Below are 24,933 nucleotides of genomic sequence, written 5' to 3' on the forward strand. Positions count from 1 at the left end.
ACTTTCTGTCTGCTTCTGAATTAGAGGATCCCCAAAACTTATTCAACAACAGCACCAAAATAACAACACTAATTTTTATGGTACTTCGCATTAGGCAAAATACCAACAGGATCCTATTATTCCATTACAACTTCACCACTCACGTACCTTATTAACGTCGTCCAGCAAGAGCGTCCGTCCAAGCAGCGCAGGTAACAGCTTATGGTTGTTTTCTTGAATTGCTTTATGTCTTCTATCTCCTCCTCTCTCATGTCTGGTCTCTGAGCTACAAACAGTTGCATGAGGTTAAACAGCTCTTCTACTGCCTAAAACACACAAAAGAATTGGATTAGATTTGTCTCAGTATGTTATGGTTTAGAGCTTATTTGTATTACTTACTGTGTATTACTTCTACTAAGCAACACACAGAACAAACTCATGTAAGCAAATTTAGATAGGAATAAGTATTTAATCATTACAAGAAGTTATAACTTCAACCTTAAATGATGAAAACTAAACAGTTGTTAAAACCTGGAATTCTGACATAGAAACTGTGGATATTTGTCAACTATCTTGAACACAGTTTTGCTTTTAGCCTTTACTATTTATTGGGCGGATTAGGACACAGATATTTGAGAATACCTGAACCTTAAATGGATGTTTTGATGCTTCCTAACAGTACAGCTCCTTGCCACGTATACACAGAAATACAAAAGAGTCTGAAATCCTGATCCACATGACCAAACTTCCTGGATTTCCTTAAGGAAACACTAAAGACAGTGGAGTAACTCACGTCCCCAGCAAGACACTGAGATCTCCAAGGGGAGATGCCCAGGGCAGCGGTGGAGTCACCATCCCTGGCAAGCTTTAGAAGACGTGGAGATGAGGTTCTTAGGGATGTGGCTTAGAGGTGAGCTTGGTTTAAAGGTCTTTTCCATTAAAAGAGACATTCAGTAAGGGGGAAACACAATGAAACGGTATTTTTTGGTATCGATCTACTTACTCCTGGGTACTGACTGGCGTGTGGCGTGAGGTTCTTGAAGGCCCACTGGATGTTCTGGTGAGAAGCCAGCTGCCTGGTGAAGGCCGGGGACTGCTCGCAGCAGAGCCGCAGGATGCCGTAGTAGGCCGGCAGCATCCCGCGGTTGAAGAGCACCACGTCCTGATCGTCGTGGTCTGCCAGGATGTAATTGAAGGCAATGTTCTTCGTCACCACGGGGTTCTGTACAATAAGGCGCACGTTCTCCGGACAGTCGACACAGACGTTGTACCAAAAAGAGAGCAAAGCCTGTTTGTTGTGGTTGGTGGCGATAGCCGGCTCAGAAAGTTTAGGCTGGAAAAGGTTCCATAAGTCCATGAAGTAAGTAGAAAACATGAGTTTCTCAGTTTTTGAGATCAAACAGTACGTCATGAAACTGAAGTATGGCACAAGTTTTGTAGTGCCGTGAACAGCAGCATCGACATACAGCTTAGCTCTGGAAAGAAGGCCAAGAAGGACATTGTAGACTTGGTGAAGAACTACTGTGGTGTCTGGGCTGAGAGGCAGATCGCGCGTGGGGATGTGCAAAGAGCGGGTCGATCGGAACATCTGACGGAAGGAATTGCTTGGAATAAGCGACACCAAGAGATAGGCTGCGGCTTCAAATAAAAACAAGTTTGTTACACTGTTGAAAGTGACACGCAGACTTAACAGTCATTTAATCAGAAGTTAAATAACATTTGTGTGTTCCGTTTATAGATTTCAAAGCATTTTACAGCATCTGGTTTTACTATATTCACACTAGAGAAAAATCAGAGTGGATAAGACCAGCACAAATACATCAAAAGTGGTGTTGAGATTTGCTTTCAGGCCTCTTCACTCTGTATCCCTGTCTGCTGCTTGGTTCTAACACAACGCATCCTGACACAGAAACAAACCCAGATGTTTTCTATGACTAAATCACGTACAGCTTGATCAAGATGTCATCATCTCTTCAGAGATGTTCACAACGGGAGTTCGCTGCAAAGCTGCACCTCCAGTTGCCACACTTCCCTCAGCCACAGACACTGTATGAAGGTTCAGTGTGGCCTCTTACTGTGGAACCTCATTTATATAAAAATTTAGACACAGGAAAGGGTGCAAGTGTGTGTGACCCTGGCAATGGCCTGGGACAGCCGGGGAGAAACAGGCAGCTTCTCCTTGATCCACAAGTCCAAAGGACTCAAGTAACAATGGCTCTGTGATGGGTGAAAGAAGAACATGGGCTTCTCACAGCACAACTACGTGATGGAAACTACTGAGAACCTCTTGGATTATTTCTGTTTCTTCTTTGGGTTTTCCTGGATCTTGTAGATTAACCACATAAGGTAAAGAACCTACTGATGTATCATTCAAGTTGCAAAATCAAAACACAGTTTTCATCAAAACCAGGTAGCATGTCTTGATGAGGCACCACCACAGCTGTACTAATATTTTAAAATATGGCAACCCCAAACCAATTGGAAAAGGGAGAAAAGACAAGCACAAGAGCATGTATTTAATTTCTGACAGGAATACCGCCATGCACAGTCATTTGCTACAGCAGAAGAACAATTTCCTTCCATTTAAATTAACTTACAAGTTCTCACTCTAGGATAGTTGTGTGCCAGAAGAAAACGTTCAACCCAGTTCTCCATATTTTGCAGCACCCAGCTGTGAGCCAGTTTGTTTCGAGGTGTTTGCACAGCCAGCCAGTCCAGGCACTGGGATGGGTTGTACTCAATGACCTGAAATAGTGGAAAAATCAAAGAGAATACGTTAACCTTGGTTCTCTGCACTGATTGTATTAAAAAACAAACCAACCCACAACTAAATATAGTTATTAAGACTTTCAAAATAATGTTTCAAAATCACACATGGCTATCAAAGCACCTACAGGCCTGAGGTGGCTCTGGCAGGCAATGAAAACCCTTATTAACAATTCCCTGGTTTGTGCTTCTGAATCTTGTTCAGAGCTTCGGAAAGTTCAACTTCAGTCCAGAAAGTTACTCTACAGATCTCCTCTGCACTTTTTGGGATACTTTGGAGTTGAAATGTTAAGGACTTACAAAACCGAGCGATCTTTATAAACAAATATTTTTCTTTTTAATAGTTAACACAAAATAACACTGAATCAGTATTTTTATAGGAGTTATATCAAAAGAACATAATGGTATGCAAATAGCTTCATGCTGAGGGGAGCTATTATGTTTTCTATGAATATTCACTTGCAAGGAAAAACATTCATCTATCAGTGCTTTCCCAAGGTAAGAAAAAGCCTGCAGAGGTTGTTGTACGGTCATCAAAGCCTAAAAGCTCTTAGGGAGAAAATGCAGCTTCCTCTGCCCTTCTGGTTCCGTGTCGTTAAAAGTTTGTTGACGCGTTATGAGGCCAATAAAGGTAGTTTGCCCACTTGCTAGTTTTTATAAGCTGTTTTCTTTTTACCTTGAGGTCCAGGTGCTGAGAAAGGGAAAAGGGCTCTGTGTAAGGAACCACAGGCAGTGTCTGAACTGCTGACGCTGTTCCCAACTACCCTAATCCACCTGAAGAACAGGAGCAGCTGACAGGACCAAAACTCTCCTTAGAAAATTTTAAACTCCATTTAAAAATCAACACGTTAAAAACAATCTCCTCCTGTTTTTCAGAAATGACAAATTGATCTGTCAAGTTTCCTTTGTAATAGCTGGAGGGGAGCTCCAAGAAAGAGACTATCATTGTTCACTGTCTTCATTGCTCAATCGCTTCTAGAAACAGCGGCTGCAAAAGTAGGTTCTACACCCTGAATTTGCCTGTCTGCGCATGAACCACTGGGCCTCTCACCCCCGCCAACAGAGTTTACGTCTCTAGACCTGTGTGGGTAAGGTAAGGCTTGTGTTTTTCTGCACAGAAAAAACCTTCTACAAAGGTTTTTAAAGAGTATTAAAGGGAATGAGAGTTCAACAGCTTGTCCTGGGCACTCATCAGGCGGGACATGTTGTTCTCAGACAGAAAAACTGACAGTAAATTGCGCTGGGAACTCAAAGAGCAGCTAGTTGGAGCGAAAGCTTCAATTCCCAATCTATTTCTCAGCTCAAGAAATTGATCCCTGTGCCAACTTGGTTAAAAAGTCTCTTCCTGCTTTAGAAATGCAAGCGAGAATGTTGCCACACCACAGATATTACTCAATTTAACACTGTGGGTTAAAAATGTTAATAAGTATTTTACAAAAAACATCAAACCAACATTCAAAGAACCAGTACATAATGGGCAAAAACCCCACAAACTAACAAAGGATGGGACTTGAAAAATGTTATAGTCCTTGCAAAAGGAGAACTGAGAAACATAAGTGGAATTTGCCTCGAAGAAGTGTTCTAGACTCTTATTATGAATCAATTAATTTCTCATTAAGCCGAATTTAAAGTTTAACTGAAATACCAGCTAACCAGAATGCCATTAGAATAACATTAAAGAGCAGAACTTTTAAATGCCTATTAGCTGTTGCTATTTAGAAGAGAGACGGTCATAAATCAATCATGAATTGATGCAGCCAGGACGACAATGACACGTAAAACCTTTTCAGAGACGTAAAAAGATGAACAAGAGACAGACAACGTAGATTCTGTTTTCTCTGCCGTGTCGTACCTCCCATATCCTCTGCAGGATGTAAGAAGCGAAGGGCGGCATTCCTGGAGGTCCACCAGCAAATTCCATCAGCATGGTCAGCAGTTTGAAGAAAGGATTGGCTGCCTGCAATGTGTAAAAATAAAACCATCCATTTTGACCCATTTCATTTCCTCCACCAATTTTTTAGAGACTTCAGAAAAAGACACAAACATTTGCATAAAAATATATTTCTATGAACTTCTGACATGAATGCTTATATTATTTTTAATTATTATTTAATCTGTAAACAATCCATATATATACACACCTTAATTCTACTTTACCCATATGTGGATACAGTAGAATTAAGCCATTTTTTACAGCTAGTGCAAGGCAAGATGATCATACTAGAGAGGATCAGGTTAGCAGAAGTTTTTCATGTGGAATCCATTTGGAACTCTCAGTATTTTTGTTATTCTGATTGAAAAATGTGTTTCCATGCACAGAACCGCAAAACAGCGCCCCAAAACTTGAACAACCAGACACTCATTATGTATCTCCACTAAAAAACATTTCATTGTTACCATGTTTTTAAATTCATATAGATGGAGGATCCAGAAATAGGTTATTTGGCTTTGAATTAAAATTTCATCTTAAACTGCATACCGGATTTCTTGCTTTACAAAGCTTAATGTACAGTGCAGCTAAACTTCATCACAAAAACTTCCATGGATCATTTTCCATGCAAGATTTTGAAGTAGCAAAGGATTATTGAAGCAATTTAAACCAGAAAACTATCAATACAAATTATTGAATATACAGGTAGCATATGTTTACGTACCTCAGGAGTCAACTTTGCTATAGATGTGAAAAGCATGGACACAATCTGAAAAACAAACCAAACAAAACTCACTTAGACTTGTGCTTATTCAGTTAAACTAAGAAAAATCACCCCATCACACTTCCTAGATAAGATTTTCAAGAACTAGCTATAGTGTCTGAAACTTACATGTTCTGCGAGTCGATTATTGTACCGACACAGACTGAAGATGAGATTGCAAGTTTGCCTGATGTTGATGCCATCACGGATATGTTGAAACAAAAAAGGAAAACCCTGCAAAAATGAGAAGCTATTAGTACGCTGTCTACGATTACATACGTGCACATACATGTGCGCTGTTTTTGAGGCCTACGCAGACATATTTAAATGAATTACCTTTCCTCCTGTTAATGCTGCCATGTCGTTTTGTGACAAAGTCAAATGCCTGAAAATAGAAAAAGCCTTTGTCATTTTACTTCACAGATTATTAAGGTTATGGAGAAATACAGGATTGTTAGTTTATATTCTTCAGTATCACAATACACAAGAGAAAATAAAGGTATTGACACAAAACTGAACAAAAATAATAAATATTTTGTACTTAAACCAAATAAAAAGAGAAATCCAAATGTGGGCAACTGAATGTGCTCAAGGATTTACCCTGAGTTTTACTTGGTCAGTGACAAAACATTAATCTTTTAAATGGTTAGAAATACAATAGGCCCATATGGAAGCTCATTTATGCTGTTAAAAAAGCACACAAAAAACCCCCAAACCCACAAAATCTCTAATTTCTTTCTCAGCTAGCTTAGATTGGAATTTACTTTGGTTTTTCAGAAGCTCTTGCCTTTCTGAGCGAGACTGCTCAACGAGAAGAGCGATCAGGGCAATCATCTTCTCAAGCGCAGCAGGCCTGTATTTTTCTTCTGCTAAAGACAGTATATCCTCCTCCTCTTCCTCTTCCTCCCCTTCTTCCTCAGAAAGCACTTCAACCTGTGGCTGTAGGAAAATAAGGTAACTTCAATGTGGACATTTTGAGCCTTAATTTCAAACAGCCTGTGCATAATCTTGCATATATTCTGTTCTTCTATTGAAAATAACTTCATAAACTTGCGTGAATCAAACCAGGTGAATATCTAATTACTTGAATTTCATGTTGAAGCACTCATTTTGAATCAACTAAATTGTATTTACAAATATAAAAGCCAGGCTGGTTGAAGCCACTACATAGCCTGATATGGTGGTCTAGTTACTAAAAAAGCAAGTAAATTTAAAAGCTGAGGTTAAACAACAGGACTATGCAACCAATTCTTACCATTGATAGCATAAGAGCAACTTTAATTAGTTCTACTTAATATCTATTGCTGCACTACACAGAAACAGCCAATTCAGCATATTTAAAAAATACCACACTCAAACATTGAAAAAAATTGTGTGAGTGAAAAGCTCTTAATTGAAGAGCTGAAAGATGGTTCAAGAGACAGAGCACTAATAATCATATATGTAGAACAGGAAAGACAAGTTATTGTTACACAAGATACTTGAACTTACATTTTCAGGTCCTTTAGTTCCCATGTAGAAATGGACCATTGTAGATATGGCTTGCAGCGAAAGCAAGAACTGGCTCTGAAATACGCAGAGATTCAATTAAATATATGTACATGCATATACATAGCTAATTCCCAAAGCAACAAGCCTATACGCACCTCCTCTTCTCCCATTTTGGCAAATTCATAAAGAAAGGCGAAGTATTCCGTGAGATGTTTGCTGTGAGGCTTCACGCCGTGCTCCATAATGGACAAGAGCGTCTTCACGAAGCGCGTTACGCAGGAGCGGCTGCCGATGTCTTCCACAGGACCGTCCATGTCATCCGAACTGAGAACAAAAGCCAATTTAGATATTTTGCACAATACATGGGATGTAATCATTTTGAACCTGTCTAAAAACATAATTCAGAAAAAACGACCATTTTCTACTCTGTCCTATTGTGATACTCAGCTCTCTTAACACTTTTAGGCTGAGGATGCCTCAGTAACAACGGGGCTTAAAGCCAGGCAGCATTACAAACTCATTATTGCTCTGGAAAAAAGTTATTATCAGGATCACAAGCTTAACCCAGAGATGAAAAAAAACCCACTTTCTTCTTCTTCTCATTATGTATCAAAAAGAATAAATATTTCATAATTGCAGACAAAGTGACAGTTTTCTTGATAACTGGCAAAACAAAACAGAATCCAATGTTTGTTTTCTCTACCCTGACAAAACCTGTGATGTAGCGATATGACACAAGACTAGACTCTCATCTCCAACCTCTTTTCCTGGCTTACAAATTAAAATTCGCACCTATATGCCCCTGGATCCAATTTACAATCGGATTCTCAGGTATAACTAGTGAGAACTACGCTTGCAGTATATGAAAAGAAAGACTATGCTGAAAATCTAGCGTATGGGAACAAGTGTTTTAAACAATGTATCTTTAGACACCAGCTTTTCCAACCACAATAATATTTTTTAATAAATCAGAGCATTTTGGGTAGAATAATAAAGAACACTTAAAGCAGTACCGGTTCAGGTTTACAAGACCATTTTGAATAATTCATTAAACGAAAGCGGTTGCTGTAATGCATGGAATAACTAGCAGTTTTAGGTGTTATCATTTTACCAGTCTTCCATTCCTGGTTGCAGATAGAGATGCGCGTGCACCGGCCTCAGTCTCTGGATCACGTGGATACACAAGCGCTGGAACATCTGCAAATGCACAAGCACGTGAACTCCACGTCTTTCTTTCGTATACACGTCAACCGGCATTTTCTGAGCAAAGAATATTGTGTTTCCAAGACTACTTCCAGGTCTATGTGGCTCAATTAAAAACTGAGGTTGAGACACCCATGTTCTCTTTATTAGGGTATTGACACATCGTATTTTAACAAAATAGTTGAACTGGGGTTTTATAAACGTCTTACGGAGGGACCCTAAGCACAGTTTTTAATATTGGTGTGCACTGTATACTACTGAAAACACGACTTACGACTGTCACTCACAAACATCTATTCTTCTGTCTCTGTTTCCAGAAGTGCTTGGATATCTCTGGCAATCTGGCTATAAGAATTTATGTGAAAATTTTAAGGAAATTCCTTCTGGCCATTTTTGATTTATAAAACATTCATCAAGGATTAGAGCTTTGTCCGAGAGCTTGCACAGAGTCCTCCCCTGAAATATATTCCTGTAATAATTGGTTGCATACAGACACTTATATGGTTCTATATAGAAACATTACTTCAATAATTGGAAAAGTTAAACCAATTGAAGGGTTCAGGTGAGATAAAGTAATTGCTCATGTTTTTACCTAAACGACTTGCAAAGAAGATACCAGTGAAACTATGAGTAGTGTTCATATCTGTGAATATCCAAATGCTGCTAATATAAGGTTTTTTCCAATTTTACACATTTCCAGAAAATGGTATTAAAAAACTTGTGGCATAATGTTATAAAATTAAATCTAGCTATAAAATCCAAAGGCAGAAGTTTAGAAATGAAGCTTTCCATTAGGAGTACTGAATGTACATAATTTATTCTTTTCTAATGTAAAGTGTTCAAATTTGTAGAGATCATGTGGGAGTTGTAGAAACCTTCATTTCTATCTATTGTGACATAACTGTACAACTACGGCACTAGAGCAACGCTGATTTTGTTTCAAACAGCAATGGTGCTCCCACGGCCAAATAATTTCTCTAAATCATATGCAAGAAGGGAAAATAATAAGATCATTAGAGCTATTAATGAAGACTTCCAGAATCACTGTATGTGTCGTAATAGTCCATTTGTATTCATGGGTCAAGTAGTCACTTGACTTTAAAAGGAACATTTTTTTCTTACCTGTCTCACAATCTGATTGGGACACTTTATTAGAATCTGCATTGGCCACCAATCATCATCAGCCATACGATCCAAAAACCACTGCAGAAGATACATACTTTGTTAGTTTTGTTCCAAACTTGTTCTAATCCAATCTTCTTTTTGCACGATATTTAAGTCTGAAGAGAAACCGATGTTACTATTATTAAGTAATAAGAAAGTACTAATCCAAGGGAAATCTACATGTCTTCTGTGCATGAGAAGAAAGGAATAAAGATCAATAGCAGCAAACATCAACAATCATTTATATCCAGTATCTTCTCATCCCCGTGTTCTGCATGCATTATTCAGGTATCTGGAAGGACATGGTTAGCTTGAAAAGTGATGTCAACAGAATTTAAACTGAATAATCTTGTAGAATAGGGAGAAGCTTAAACAAGAATGCAACTCCTGAATTAGATCGCGTCTGCATTTTAACCTGTGCAAAAGCTTTTCTACCTCCTGAGACAGGAAATGTATACACGTAACAAGAGAATGATTAATTCAAAGTTAAGACTCAGCAAATAATACAGTTGAGTATCCTGACACAACAAAAGAGTTTAAATTCAATAATCCAAGTTGTTCTTTTATTTTAATTGTACCCAAATATTTTTTACTATATTAAAACGTCTTCACTCATTTAAAGCATCTCAGGACTGCACCATATGAACAAAACCGTATCACTCAAATACTGTATGTCACATAAGAATTTAACATCCTAGAATAAATTTATAATAGGACAACGAATTTAATTCATTTCTACTGATTAAGGTCTAATGCAGGATAAAGTATGGACTGGGGTCCTTGTACATTCAAACGATCACAGAAAGTCCATCACAACGTTTCTTGCAGTATCTCAGAAATTGTTTTCACCAACACCACAGTGAACTATTATGTCTATGGTTTCCCAGTCCCTGTCCATTTTATCCCAGCCTCCCTTCGTGCAGCATTCTGAAAAATTTTATGTAAAAAACCATTCCTCCATTTTCCCCTCCTTCTTCTTTCCCTTCTGTGATTTCATTTAAAACACCTCTTAATTACACAAATTCCTATGTAATAAATAAAGAGGCTGTGACAGCGGGTGTCTTCTCTCCTAGTGACAACACGATTTTGGCCTGTGGTCTCACCACAGCCTTCTGAAAATAAAAATCAAGTCATTCCCCAGAATCTGCAGTATTCAGAGAGGATGAAATTCATCTCCTAGCGCACAAATATGCCAAATACAGTACTTCATAGTCCAAAATATTCCAGGGATACGAACCTCCAGGAAAGTTAAACAATATATAGAAAGTTGGTTTGTACTTTGCTGAGTTCCTAAGTCACTTACTTCACAAGCTGCCTGACTGTTATTAAACTGTTTTGTTAACAGTTCAATCCACTGAAGCATTGTAGGCTGTAAAAAGAAATACAGAAAAAAATATAATTTAAAATACTAAATTGCAACTTAACACATTGCTAAAAGGTCAGTTAGAACAGTGCATCTTAAGATTATAGTTACAAACACTAAATGCCGTATAAAGTACTAATAGGTTGCACCTACACAAAACCCACAGTACATGCGTTGAACTAACGCAAGTAGTACCCACACAGTTGGACTAATTGTTCCATTACCCCTAATTACACATTCTAACTAATGCCAGACAATCTAGAATGAGTTGCATTATGTCACCACAGATGAGAAAGGAGTAAAAACTGACAGAGAATAAAGATATTTCAGGTAGAATAGAACTTTCTTGTTCATGTTAGTATTTGCAACTTAAAAATTCATGAGCACAGCTGTTGCTCAGTGGTAAACGGCCCCCTCTACACCAAACTTTAGCAAGTGCTTGTTAATATCCAAACTATCCAGGAATGCTCAATTTGTATCATCTGTGGCACTTATGACACTCAAAATCACACTTTTAAAATGGAAAAGCACAGATGTACTTTTCACTCTATTCATGCAGCTACTTAAGGAGAATTTACAAGTAAATGGAATACCTTTTCCTTTGAATGAATAAATGTCTCTAGTACAAAGGATGTGCTTAACTGGAAAAAAAAATGCACCGTTAATTAGAGAATGCCTGAATTAAAAGTGTAAGCAAGGTAAAACTTAAAATAAGCATGATATCCTTTGGAAGTACTTACCTTTGCTGTCATCAGGGAAACCGCTTTGGGATCTGGTAGCGTGCTTGGGATGCTACTACACAACTGCCACATAAACCTAGAGTCAGTAATTTTATTTGTTAATTAAAATAAATAATGAAAATCTGCAAGAAGAAAAGAAGCATTAATATTACATTTTTTTAAGAAAAACTTACCCAAAATATGTATGTTCAAAAATGTTCTTGTCTTGAAGAAACTGCATGTTATCATGCCATATCCACTGAAGAAAAAATGCTACCATCAGACACAAGAAAGCAGTTTACTTCACTACATAAGCATGATTTTAAGAATATTTAAACGCTTGCCATGGCTACAAAACCAAAATATTTTCTTATGAAAAAGTACTTCTGGGAACATTTTCTTTATTTTAAAGGATTGGCTCAAAGTTGTTTTGTTCATACTACAGCGAGTATTAGTTTTGCCTGCCATGTGACTGCAGAACAGAGCTCACAATCTTCTCTTCTTTCTCTGATCTCATTTTTACAACTTCACTACTCACAGCTGGTCCAACACATTAAAAAAGAACCACCGTTTAAGACCATATTTGATGTGTGTGATAATGTAGTAGCTTAAAAAACCAGAGAGTTCTCTAAACACAGAGTTTCCCTAATGGTGATGTCAGCCTTGCCAGCAGGCGAGCAAGGGATGTCTAAAGGTTGAAGCTCTGACCTAATGAGCTCTGCAAACTTTTGATAAACTCTTGAAGAGTGAGATTTGACTCTCTGTCATTAACCAGGAAAGGATTTCATGCGAGGTCCCTGTTCCTCTCTCCAAAATGATGTTTGTGACCAAATCTGTTTGTAGCATTTTTCACATAAAAATAGTTTAAAGGTTTAAAAACTCTTATTATTTTTAAGACAGAGAGGGATAAAAGACATGGTCTGATTTGCTGGCTAGGGATGAAGAGTCTTTTTAAGTTAAGAACCTAACATGTGACAGATGCTAAAGCGATTCTCTGGTCAGAGAAGGGAAACTGGCTTTTCAGGTGATCAAAAGGAGAACGCCTTCCAAATCCCATATTGAGGACATACCCTACTGAAATACTCCGCTCCTGTGCGCTGCCTTTTCCAATTCCTCAGACCATACATGGCTTAAATAGTATCTTTATATAAACAGTCAGGTACCCAAAGAGCAGCCCTCATCCCTAGGGAGATGAGGGAGATGTAGCTGCTACTGGTTTTTGTTTCCTCTACCCCATTTACTAACAGCTGGGTTACTCTGTGACTATAGGGACCCTTTTCTGACCTATGGTCCCCATCACAAGCACAAATAGTCACAATCTTGTGTTGCTTTCACTTAGAATTTCACAACCCACTAGCAAAAATGCAAACAAACAGCTGGAACTATCCTCTTATTCTGTCCTCCCTCAAAGCAAGAAGCTGTTGAGGAACTGAAGGATGAAAAGGATGGTGGTTCGTGAGAATATTTCCTATAATATTGCAGCTGTCCACAAACAGTGCCCTACCATTTTTTACTAATATGAAGCAGAATGGTTCAGGTATTTGAATTAAAAACACAGGACAGAATGAGAAAACACCTGAAATTTACATACAGTGCAAATCTTAATTTACTTCCTATCAAAAAACATTCTTCTAAGGATGACGGCTAAATGAAAGGATTGTCATCTTTATTTGCTTTCCTATGTTTACTCTGATTCCTGATTTGTTTAGGACTTTCTACAGTATCTTAAAATTGGTGTTAAAACAAATCAACTTGTACCTCCAGCAATTCTGATGAAACATCAAATTTGTAGTCTTTGCCATTTTCCTCCTCGGGTTCCATCCGTTTATAAAACAGCATGTAAGCACTGTGCGTCTTGAAGAAAAAAACATCTGTATAATTTTTGCTTTGAGAGATAAATCATGACAGTAGACAAAGAATCATATAACAAGTGTTTGGAAGAGAAATACCTTTTCAAAGGAGAAGTCCATAAATTTATCGGTAACAGAATCGTAAGTTTTTGTCTGCCAAAAAGAAAGAGAAACCATTAATTACAGGCTTTTTTAATGGCCAGGTTATTGTCAGTTTAAGATAAATGCACAAGTAAACTATTCCATGACATTTGCAGAGAGGTCGCTGGCAACTTCTTTCTTGCTCAAGCCGTTGTCTTTCTTTTTGTCTTCTACAGTGGCGTATTCTGATTGTTCCAAGTTGCTATTCAATATCGTGAACTATATCTCATGCAATTTCCTGTCTCATCCATCTCATTGACACCTTTTTAGGCACCTAAAGATATTTTATCCATTTGCCAAACAAAAGAATCTTTTGTTTTATTCCTGCATATTGTCTTCATCAGACAAGAGGATTTTTCTTATTCACAGGACTGTTTTAGTAAGACGCTGTATTATCAATAACGTGTTTTATATAATGATTTATAATTATAGAAAATATAAATTCAAGCCTAAACTGAGAACATTGGAGTGTTCAACAGTTATTTGTATCAATACTGTGCAAAAATGTTCAGGCTGATGTCAAATGGCAGTGGGCTGCACTACTGAAAGCAAACAAACATCAACTTCAGGAATCTTATCTTCTTACAGTATAAGGAACAAGCAAAACTATTTAAGCCTGCAAGACCCATTAGCTTGAAAATCCCTTTTTAACATCAGACCTCCAAGTTTCCTGCTGAATAAGAGCACAGTTGGACACAGACCTGATGGGTTTTTAGTTCAGTTCTGTCACCAGTGACGAAGGATTTGACTGTCATAGGTTCACAGACCAGAATCTGGACATTTCCGACACAAGGTACAAAGATCAAAAACCCAGTTTTTCCAAAGCTTGAAGTAATTATTCCTTCAGCCAAAAGCCTAAGCAAACAGCCTTCCAAGCGAAGGATTCCTAAATTAGTTGCATACTCACTTTTTTGTAAGTAAATAAATAATAAGATGATAAAAAGCAGATATAGTGAAGAAATATTTCTCCTTTGGAGGGAGAATTCACTAACTCATTTTGATTCATTAGTAATACCACTGTTATACTTCTGACACATCTTGTAAAACCACATATCTGGGTTCATATTCACATATTAAATAATATGATAGTTGGCACAGAAGAAAATAAGACCCTTCTCCTTTATCGTTTTCACTTCTGTTCTACATGAAGCATAGAACAACGACTCTATTAATAAAAACTTGCATGACCAGCTTGCACAGTCTCACTTTGCCAAGTCTTTCATCCCCCAAAAGCAAGCAGAGAAGCTTTGAAGACATCAATGGTGGACGAACATCTACTATGTGAACATAAGAAAACTATCACCTGCACAACAAAGGTGTCCAAAGTTTAATAAAACCCAGCTAACACTTCTGACTGTTTCATATGCGTTCACAACAGGTGGCAGAGCAAAGGTGAATGCTCTGGAATCCTTCATTAAAGTCTTCAGAACAAATATGGTAATGGTTGAACGTGACAAAAATAAAAGTCATAACTTACAGTCATTTCTCCACCAAAACATTCTGAAGCAAGCTGGGCAGAATCAAACGGTTTAACTTCAGCATCATTGAAAAGATACCTGTAAAAGAGTCAGCTTTTGAAATAACTGTTCTTTGTCTCTAAGGGCAAATAAAGCATAACAAGCACTTAAAACGATTCTTCAGATTTAAGTACTCCTATTAATTTCTAATGTTGTCTTTGAATCTCAGGTAACTAAGCACTGATCCCAGAAGCAACTTTCAGCACGAGCAGGCAGTCAGCGTTTCAACAGTTCTTGCTTTTTCTTTGTATCAAGAGACACATTATTTTCCTCATTTTTCCAGCCCGACTCCGGCACAGGTCGGGTTTTAACACAGCCAAGAAGATCTGCCTTTTCTTTTCAATCTCAGCAAAATGGAAATCAAAATTAAAAAGAGGAAAATCATTTTATGTAACAGTACAAGTACAATCCCTAACATTCTGTGATTCTGTGAATAGCAAAATAAATGCTGTCAAATATGTCAGTATGTCACTGTAAATTACACCTAGGAGAAGCTGGCAAATAGGGTAAGATAAGCAGCAAGATAAACTAAAAAATCAAATGTGAAAACAATTCCACCTATAAAAAGCACAATAAAAGCAGATTAAGATAACCTAGGTATTGTAACATCCATTTCTGCCATACAGGATGCAACCAGTTTCAAGTGAAGCAAAATTCCAATTGTTGCTTCACTGAAAATGGACAAAATGCAAAGGACTGAATTCCACAACCATAAATACAGTTGCACGCTCATCAAAGGTAACCACCAGCTTTTATGAAGGACAATCTATTCAATCTTACTGTTCATTTCTATAGATAAAACGGTGTTATTGATGAACTAACATGGGGCTGGCACAGCATTCTGCTGCTGCCAATGGCCAAGGTGCTCCACAGCTATTACAGCTGCAGCAAACCTGAATGCTAATAAATGACATACTTACACCTATCGAATTCCAACATCCGGTGCTTTTGAACGGAACCTACAGCACATATCTCCTATACAACTGCATCTGACAGTCAACAAATTTTAGTTCTTTAAACATAAGGAATTATAAAGTTTTGTTCTGTTTGACTCACCATTTGTTGTTTTTGTAAGCGTGGGGATTGACTATATCTCTGATAAAACTGTAGTAATGGCCACCATCCGCTGTTCCTGTATGAACCGTCACTCCTATCAGATCGTATTCGTAACTTTCAGTTTCCTTCAAATATTCACCATCTTCCTTAAACCCTGAAATTATTAATTACAAGATTTAATCAGTTATTCCCCAACACCTGAATTTCAATACTACGCATTTCCTGTAGTTGCACTTTTTTGTTTCTTTTCCACGCTCCACCATGACGACAGGAAACAGTTACAGCCTTTTTTTTGCAAAGTATCACTACTGAAAGGATCTAATAACTAATAACTAAGTTAATCTGAGTTAGCAAATCGTATTTATGATGGCAGTTCATCAGCCACTCGTATCCTAAAGAAGTCAAAACAGGTCAGTGACAAACTATAGATAACTATTGGTAATTTCTCTCATACTTTAAAAAAGAATTTAAGGATAATTCCAATTGAACAGTACATGAAAACAAAAATAAATGGCTGGATTTCTCATATCAAATAAAAACATGTGAGTGTGGGATTATAGGTTGATTAAAACTTATGGTTGATTTCATTTTCTTAAAAAGAAAATCACAAATTGTTTGGATATGTAACGTGTACAAAAGCGGAACACACACCAAAGAGACAAAGCCCGTTGCATTCATTTTATGAGACATACCTTCCTTTCTATCATTTTTTCCCATGAGGAAATCTTCAGTGTAAGGTGTCATATCCAAACGCAAAGGGAATGAAAAATGCGTATTGACTTTCTCCTTCATCATGGTTACCATATTAAATGTATATCTCATTGTGTTGAAGCTTAAGATACGAGGTAGTTTCTTAAAACACGCCCTGCAGGATTAGAAATAATAATGATTTTAAAAAGCTTAGTGGGTAGAATTGTATTTTCAAAATCTTAAACACATTTATTTCGAACATAAAATTGGAAATCTGTTGTGAAGTCACGGGAACATGAAATTCAGTTCTCATGATGGCCTGGAGCAGGGCAGTCTAACTGGCAGCAAAAAGGCCAAATTGAGCTTAGTGAACAATTCCATTTACTCTATCATTGTGCCTTGGAAGAAACATCAAATGTACTCGTACGGCAGTTTTCTACAATAGTATCATAAAACGAGTCCTGAAGGAATTTAACAATGAACATCCCCTCAATTAGATGGAGTTACTGTCTTGTAACTGACAAGTTTCAATGCAGAACATATATTAAATCTCATAAACTTCACAATCATGATTTTCAAGTAGGTTACTCTTTCACCCAGGCCATTTAAACAGCTACAAAAACAATCATGAGGTTTTCCATCTCTAAAAAATAAATCTGTTTGTTGCCATATAAAGACAAGATAAAGCTTTCTCTTTACTAGAAGACTTTTTAAAATGGCAAATTTTTAAAAGTATCCATTTGCATTAAGAAATTCGGCTTATGTACAAAACCCAAGCAATTATGCTGCATGATGAATAACACGAGTACTGAACAACCTCTGAAAGAATTCGGTCTTTTAAAAATGGAAGAAATAACGGATTTCATAACGTACAGATTTATACAAATTTCTTTCTAGTGACACTAAAGAAAGGTCACCAACATTTTACCGTCTAGGTGATCTTTTGCTAAAATACCTCATATTCTTTGTTTTGGAAACGTGATTTCTTAGTTATGTGCTCACTTGCACTGGGACCACATCCTCATAACCTCACACAGTAGTGAACTGAAATGAAACCACATTCCTATTCCAACTAAATGATCGCTTTTATTCCAATAGTAAATTCAGTAATTTACTAAAAAGAAACACTAGGAATGTGTATTTCTTCTTAATCATACCTTTTTTCAGCCCGCACTTTCTTTCCACAATGAGAACACGTATACATGTTGTCACCTTCCAAGGTATCTTTGATAGTTACTTCATCAAGAGATTCCTACATATAATTAAAAATAATGCTTACATTTATCTTAGATATTTAGATCTTATGGCCTGCTTTACAAACCCCTCTCTTTCAATCTCACAGTAAGTTTAATTAACATTTCCATAAATTATGAAAGTAAAAAGTCACCAAAAAGTGTGCAAAAAGAGCATGCACCCAAACTAAGAGAAGAATTGGACAGGATAACCAGTTCCTAACCCAAACACAAAATTAAGGAACCAATTCAGAATAATGGCACTCGATATTCCAAGCTTGATATCCCAAAGAATTTAAGTGCTTTAAATTCAAATTCCAAGTGTGGGGATTAATAGTTGTTTAAAACACCCTAAATCCTAGAATTATCTTGATTTTAAATTAACTTAAAAAGCATTAGTACATGTATATATCTCAAATTTGTTGATATTTACAATTGTCTCATATAAAACATGGCTATAGAACTTTTAAAACACAGAAGGGAAAAAGTGATTAGTGATTGTAACAGAACCTTTAGTCAATTCCAAATGACACCAGCTGATAGCACATAGCATTGAAAAGATCAAGCAATTTAACCAAATTACCGAATATCAACCTAGAAATACAGCAAAGCTAGAGTACAGGCTCAGAAAGCATCAACGCATTCAGCAGCGTATGGCGCAGCCTCTAACAATGTGACTGCACTCACTTAGAATTGTGATCAATGCTGCACATCTCAGCCTGGCGTTACTTACATAAATATTCTTCATATCTGCCACCTGGCATCTTACTGTATAGAACTCTTCAGCAGTCTGACTTACATGCTCGCAGTCCTAAATCACAGTGACGAAAGAGAAAAGCAATGAAATAACTGGTTTTGAGAACTTAAAAAGAATATAAAAATCTTGAAAAGATAAGGATAGGGAAAGAATACTCACCAAAGAAACAACATTGTTTGTGATTACACCTCCAAACAAACTTTTCACTGTATTTTTCTGTGAATGAATTAATAAATTCTGTCAAGAAAATTGGAGTAAATCCATAAGATTTCAAGCTCTCTGTTGCTGCCGCTCAATAACTCACCAGTTCTGGAGACATTTCTTCTATTTTTGTTATTAGGTCAGTGAAGAATTCAGTCATATCCTTCTGCTCTCCAGTGTTCAGTGGCTGTTTATCCATGGTATAGGTTTTACAGAAAGGCCTTGGATTGTACGCCTTACATTCACTTTCCTTTAGGTAAAAAAAAAATACCAAGCAAAAGAAATCAACACGAAAGTTTATTTTTGAACTTAAACTCATATATTGAAGATACAAAGGACATACTGTTACATACACTATCTCCATATGCCTGTCAGGCAGCAGTGCTTAAATGCTACTCATGAAAGGTAAAGCAGTTTTTAACTAACGTTATTATTGCTATGATATTCAGTAGTAAAATATAATTAGTAAAATATTACTAAATAATACTTAATAAAGACTTTATAAAGTGAATCATTAAAAGAACTTGGCTGGAGACATGACACATCCAGTCTCTGTGTATCTGGGCAGGTACAAAACATAAGGAACACCAGCCTGTGTTGATGTATTTCTGGACATTACTAACTTAAATCTTGACAAGTACTTAATTCCCGTTCAGACTTCTCGATGGCATAAAGCTGTTCTAGTTCTCAGCTGCGTTCAGAGACAAGGATTTGCAGTATAAAGCAATTCTTCAGAATCCATCCCCCATTCCACTGCCCTGCACACTGGGAATGCAGAACTTCTTTCCAGAAGAAGGAACTTTGTTCTTATGAACGATATACACACTGTTTTCTTTCAAGGATATTTGGCAAGACAGTGCTTCCTGTAAATATTACCTTTTTAAAATAAAGTATTTCTTTGAGGCCTCAATTTTGTTTGGTTCTGGAATTTCAAAAATTTTTAATTACTTTGTAATCCTTTATTTCAACAACTTTAAAATATCAGAGCAATGAAAATGCAATGAAAATAATATATTTTATTGTCAGGGCAACTGGGGCAAATTCAGTAAACAATCACTAAAGTTTGAGAGCTGGTGCTTGCTCATTAGAGTTGGTGCCCAGTATGAAACCCTATGTGAGATTAGGATTTACACTGATTTACGCTGCCTCATCATGAAAACTATTATGCCAGCGCTTGCTTAATTGCTTTGCTAAATAATCTCTTTCAAGTGGGTAAAAGCTATTCTGGTTAAGACACTAATTTAAAAACATAGGCACAATGGACTTAAGCTACCAAGAATTTAGATATGGAATAATAATTACAAGAAAAAAATAGGATACTTAATAAAATATCCTCTTTTGCACCTACCATTAAGTACGTAAACATTTTCTGGAGTTCTAGTAGAGTGGTCTTGTGTTTCATATCTTCTGAATACTAAAAGAAATTAATAAAAGACAACTTTATCTTTTTGCTTATAACTTTCCAAAAACAGCCCTTGAAAAGATGAAATGATATTTTTAAATAAAAGACCACTTTATTATCAACAATTAAGAAAAATGATTGTGTAAAATACAGTACACTATCTAACACGCATACACTACCTACTCACTTTTTTGCTTGTCAACATTAATCCTAAGCCAAAAAGTAGATCTACTCACTAAAAATTTACTGCAGGTAGGAGCTTTGGGGAAAATATTACAAGAGACTCCAGTAATTTTGGGGTAATTTATTTCACTTCATAGATGCTGCAGTAGCTCTGATCAACCCTGTCTATAATGCATTTCATGTGCAGACCAGTAGCTCCCCTCTTTTATTTTACGTTTTAATCTATAAAGGGCTATTTCTAGATGAAGTTAAAGTGACAACTACCAGTAACCTAATGATAACTAAAAATGATGAGGCCACTGCCCATTAGGGTGTTTCACACATGATATATGCCCTGGTGATGTCAAGGACCAAAATGAAGCTTTCTCTTTTACAATAAATAGCTAGAAGCAACATTATAATATTTCTGGAAGTTAATATTTAATAATTTACAGGACTTGCTGTATTTCTAGTAGCATGAGATACATGCTTTTTTATAAAAATTCAAGTAGAATGACATTTATTGTAACAAAATGACATATTATGAGTTAAGAAAACATACAATTCACATCAAAGCAACCTTGAATAAATATAGCTGATAGCAACAAAGATGAGTTTGTAAACATTTTATTACAATGTCACCTTAAGAACCTACTGCGTTACAAATAAGTGTTTTTTAAAAATCTCTCAACTTCAGACATCAGCAAAAGAATCCAATTGAATAAAAAGCAAACTAAAGCCCTGAAGACATTATCAATAAATAAGTCCTAAAAGTATGGCTATAATTTATCAGCATTTGCACTTTTTCCCAAATCCACAGAAGGAACAGAAGACCCCAAGCACACCTTTGCAGTGAAGATCGCCTGTCTGGCCTCCGGTATCATGTACAGCTGCTGAATAGTGGATGCCAAGTAACACGTTGCTCCGAGATTAGTTAAACCCACAAATCTACATTCAGCGCGAACATCATCATGTGGCCAATAATCCCACTTGTAAGGTGCATGGGAGGCTGGAAAAAATAAGAGAGAATGCAAAGTACAATTTACAAAGACATAAATACAATTAAAAGTTTTATGCTTACATTAATAAAACACATCCTGTTTATGCATTCTACATTTAGAGGCAGGAGCCAGACTGTATCTGATCTTAAAGAAAATGCACTATAGGTACCTTGGCAAAATCACTTGATAACATTCATGCCAAACATAATTTCTTACACTTGTTCTAGCGGTACTATGACATGTAGTAACAGTCTTCTAGCCTCTACCTTTAAACTGAAGTTGGGTAAAACCATCTATTGATCATCAAGAGCACCTATCCATTCTAAACATAGGCTGCCATGCATTTTTAATGCATAAGAAAGGGTATTTTTATAATACAAGCCAACCACGGTTCTCTCACAACACTTGCACTGCCTAAACCACTGAGAACATACTTACAACTGATAACACACAGCACTTACAAGCTCCCAAACGTACACCAGTCATTCCTCCAGCACAAAAACAACTCCTAATTTCTCCTACCCATTGCTACGCAGTCCTATGTCAGACTGAAACACACAGACTCAAGTTGGGGAGCCTTCCCTTCACATAAACCCCACAGATCTGGCGTCAGAAATAACCAGACATAAAGCGAGACCCTTCTTCTCAAAATTGTTTCTGAATAGCATCTACTATAATGGATGCCAGGCTAGCAAAAGATCTTTGGAACAGTTCAAGAGATGGATGGATTCTTATCAGAGATAAGACACTAAAATGCAGTGAAATAAAGTAGTTGGCTATACAGAAACTTGAATAAACCCAGGAATATTTTTTATAGGGAGAGAAAGAATGTTTTTTATTGCACTTCAAAGCCATATATACCAAAGAAATCTGCAGGGGTAAGGGAGAAGTGAATTGCCAAGAGAATGAGACTGAAAAGCCATTTTACTTTCCTGTAAGTTTTCTGCTCCTCTATATTTCACACCAGATGTAGCAATCTATTTCTTACTCAACATGGCACTAGACAAGCCAGGCAAGTCTGACAGACTCTTCTTAATAAGCCTTATCCCGGTATGGCTGCCAAGAAACGGGAAGAATGGGAAAGTTCTCCTCGTATGCCAGTCAAGAAGATGGTAACCGGATCAGACAACCCATTTGTAAGTGATTAGTACTGATTCTAGACAGCTACAGGCTTCTCCTTCCAGCATCCCATGTGGGAGAACGGAATGGGGAATTAATCATTTGAGTTGCAGAGGCAACTAGATGACACAAGCACTAAATTACAGAGGAATTAATCCACTGTCCAAGGAAATTCACCACAGCCTATGTTCCTTGGTACGTGAGAAGTTTGACACAAAATCTCGTGAGGCACTGAGCTTTGCTATTCATCCCCCAGGACACCTTTCTCCAAAAAGGTGCAGTGTCCTACAAATAATTCAGCACCTCTGTTGAGGTATATGTTCAGATATATAGGAAAAAAAAGGCAAAAATTAGTCTGGATTTTAAAACCTACGTGAGCTCAAGATTTAAATTTTAAATCCTTAATTATTTTGTCAAAGATTAAAGGCTCATTAAGTATTCTTCTCAATTCATACTACCAGCTATAAATTCAGGAAACTACTTGGCATCCTCTGAACAGATCCTCACATCTTCAGAGACCGGACCCACAAGATGTTTGGTTGCACAACAAATAATTGTTGTAATCTTCAGTTTGGCATTGGCATCAAAACAACTCTGAGCCCTGCAGCTTCAAGTAGGGAAGGAAAGAGCTTTAATTCTCCTGTTTCAGCAAATCTCAGTAGCGTGACCTGATGTTACCTGGCTACGTTGGGCTGATCGGCCAGTTGAAACAAAGCTCTCCTCCATGTTTAACCTCCTAAAGAGAGTAATTAGTACAGCAGAATAATAGAAAATGCCCTCCCTTAACTGAAACCCTTAAATTGCAACATCTTCATTCACCCCTTCTGATGTAAGGACGCAGCATCTATCACTGTCCTTGTTTGCATAATAAAAGCTTTCCTTGTTCCATATGGATCTGAACTAGAAAGGTAAATTTGAACCTCATTTATGTCTATCTTCCTTATTCCTCATTGTCATTACAGAAATCAGCCTTTTCTCAGGAAGAGATAAGGAAACCTGTAACCAAACTTGCAATATTCACATTCTATTTTAAGCAAAATAAAACTCAATTTCCTCCTCGTCAAATGAGCATGCATTTCTCTATATTCCACTTTCTGCTCCAAACGTAACATCAGATGCTATCTCAAACTTCCCAGACAGCAAAGCAGGTGGTCTTGTTTCCCTCCTTTGAACCGAGTATCTTTATTAGTCTCAGTCTTTAAAGAAAGTAAAACTTCAAACCACTGCAAGACATTTTCTGAGCAATCCCCTCTTCAGTAAGATCAGAGTCTGCATTAATTCTTAGCCCTCCCTGTTGAGAAAAGTCAGCTGACAGCAGCTGCTCAGCAGCTCATTTCCTATGGTATCAATCGCTGAAAACTCAGGAAGGCAGCCCTGTGTCTGCAATTCAAACCACTGGATCTGTGAAGCAGAAAAAAAGCACGCAAGTTATTCTCCCATCCATCAGTGAAGGGAGATATGGCGCTGGAAACTTGAAAGAAAAATGCTGCTGAAGTTAAAACTTTACTACAACTACTTTACATTATTCACACAAGTCTGAAGAACAGTATACGGTTGCACATGAACATGGTTGCACATTTCAATCTGACTGACAGAATAGTCTTAGTAACATCATTTTTAATTACAACTTTTTTTTGTCCCATTATCCTCTAGTTTTCAGTTATTATAGAGATGAGCAAAGTGGAAAAACCCGGTTTTAAACATCTTTGGATCATATCAATGGAATAACAAGACTTCAGACAACGGAGATATCAGAAGTCCTGTGTCAGTTGCTCATCAGGAAGAGATAATGGCACCCTGCCAGTTGTCATAAAATTAACATTCATGAAACTGAGATACACTGAATATGGAGCAAGAGCACAGAGCAGATGGCTCTGGAGAACTGGGGAAGGAACAAACAATCTAGAGAAAAGTATTCGGAAGAAAGTAACAACTGTGCTAAATGTTACAGAAAACTTCAGCATTTAGGAATTACTGGGATTTGGAGTGAGAAAAATACTAACTGTAGAAAATGAACAGTTGTACCTGGAGAGACACAGACAACCTCAGCAGTAGAAGATGTACTTAGAACAAAGAGAAATATCTCATATTCTCATAAAATATATTCTTCATAATATTATCCCTGAACATAGGAGATTTCGGAGGTTTTTTAGAAGGCCCCAGGCATATGAGTACAGAGCACAAAACATTATTACAATCAGTTTTCTCTTTTGCTTCCTGAATTGTAAGGCGTTAAATCAATTCCATGTATTATAATAAATTACAGATCCTCAGGTTACAGGAATTTAAACTGGGCATGTGAAAGGAAATCTATCAAGCTAAAAATGCATAATGAGAATTTGCAAATCAAAGATAAAATATTAACTAGCTTCAAATTTTAGTAATTTACACATTATATGTAGGAATTGTTTTTCCAAAACACAGGAA

General features: G+C 37.0%; 1 protein-coding gene across 12 annotated transcripts in view; it reads right to left on the minus strand.

The window, feature by feature from the left end:
* Nucleotides 1-24,933, minus strand: part of USP34 (ubiquitin specific peptidase 34) — a 118,683-nt gene that overhangs the window by 12,170 nt on the left and 81,580 nt on the right. For 8 of the 12 annotated variants that reach the window (XM_071805650.1, XM_071805649.1, XM_071805652.1 and 5 more), the window contains 27 exons: nucleotides 21,232-21,395; nucleotides 20,171-20,236; nucleotides 18,926-19,072; nucleotides 18,781-18,837; nucleotides 18,598-18,675; nucleotides 17,790-17,884; nucleotides 16,635-16,807; nucleotides 15,943-16,096; nucleotides 14,847-14,925; nucleotides 13,328-13,381; nucleotides 13,137-13,232; nucleotides 11,573-11,637; nucleotides 11,400-11,475; nucleotides 11,253-11,300; nucleotides 10,534-10,665; nucleotides 9,255-9,335; nucleotides 8,041-8,126; nucleotides 7,085-7,253; nucleotides 6,930-7,004; nucleotides 6,226-6,377; nucleotides 5,775-5,823; nucleotides 5,568-5,672; nucleotides 5,400-5,444; nucleotides 4,598-4,702; nucleotides 2,577-2,724; nucleotides 983-1,617; nucleotides 148-305 (listed from right to left, as the gene is read on the minus strand). In XM_071805650.1, coding sequence (XP_071661751.1) covers nucleotides 148-305; nucleotides 983-1,617; nucleotides 2,577-2,724; nucleotides 4,598-4,702; nucleotides 5,400-5,444; nucleotides 5,568-5,672; nucleotides 5,775-5,823; nucleotides 6,226-6,377; nucleotides 6,930-7,004; nucleotides 7,085-7,253; nucleotides 8,041-8,126; nucleotides 9,255-9,335; nucleotides 10,534-10,665; nucleotides 11,253-11,300; nucleotides 11,400-11,475; nucleotides 11,573-11,637; nucleotides 13,137-13,232; nucleotides 13,328-13,381; nucleotides 14,847-14,925; nucleotides 15,943-16,096; nucleotides 16,635-16,807; nucleotides 17,790-17,884; nucleotides 18,598-18,675; nucleotides 18,781-18,837; nucleotides 18,926-19,072; nucleotides 20,171-20,236; nucleotides 21,232-21,395 — 3,292 coding nt within the window. The remainder of the gene's footprint in view (nucleotides 1-147; nucleotides 306-982; nucleotides 1,618-2,576; nucleotides 2,725-4,597; nucleotides 4,703-5,399; nucleotides 5,445-5,567; nucleotides 5,673-5,774; nucleotides 5,824-6,225; nucleotides 6,378-6,929; nucleotides 7,005-7,084; nucleotides 7,254-8,040; nucleotides 8,127-9,254; nucleotides 9,336-10,533; nucleotides 10,666-11,252; nucleotides 11,301-11,399; nucleotides 11,476-11,572; nucleotides 11,638-13,136; nucleotides 13,233-13,327; nucleotides 13,382-14,846; nucleotides 14,926-15,942; nucleotides 16,097-16,634; nucleotides 16,808-17,789; nucleotides 17,885-18,597; nucleotides 18,676-18,780; nucleotides 18,838-18,925; nucleotides 19,073-20,170; nucleotides 20,237-21,231; nucleotides 21,396-24,933) is intronic. The other 4 variants (XM_065833174.2, XM_065833173.2, XM_065833170.2 and 1 more) reach the window with 1 other exon arrangement.

The sequence above is a fragment of the Patagioenas fasciata genome, chromosome 3 (genome assembly GCF_037038585.1).
Source record: "Patagioenas fasciata isolate bPatFas1 chromosome 3, bPatFas1.hap1, whole genome shotgun sequence".
In the NCBI taxonomy this organism is placed as follows: Eukaryota; Metazoa; Chordata; class Aves; order Columbiformes; family Columbidae; genus Patagioenas; species Patagioenas fasciata.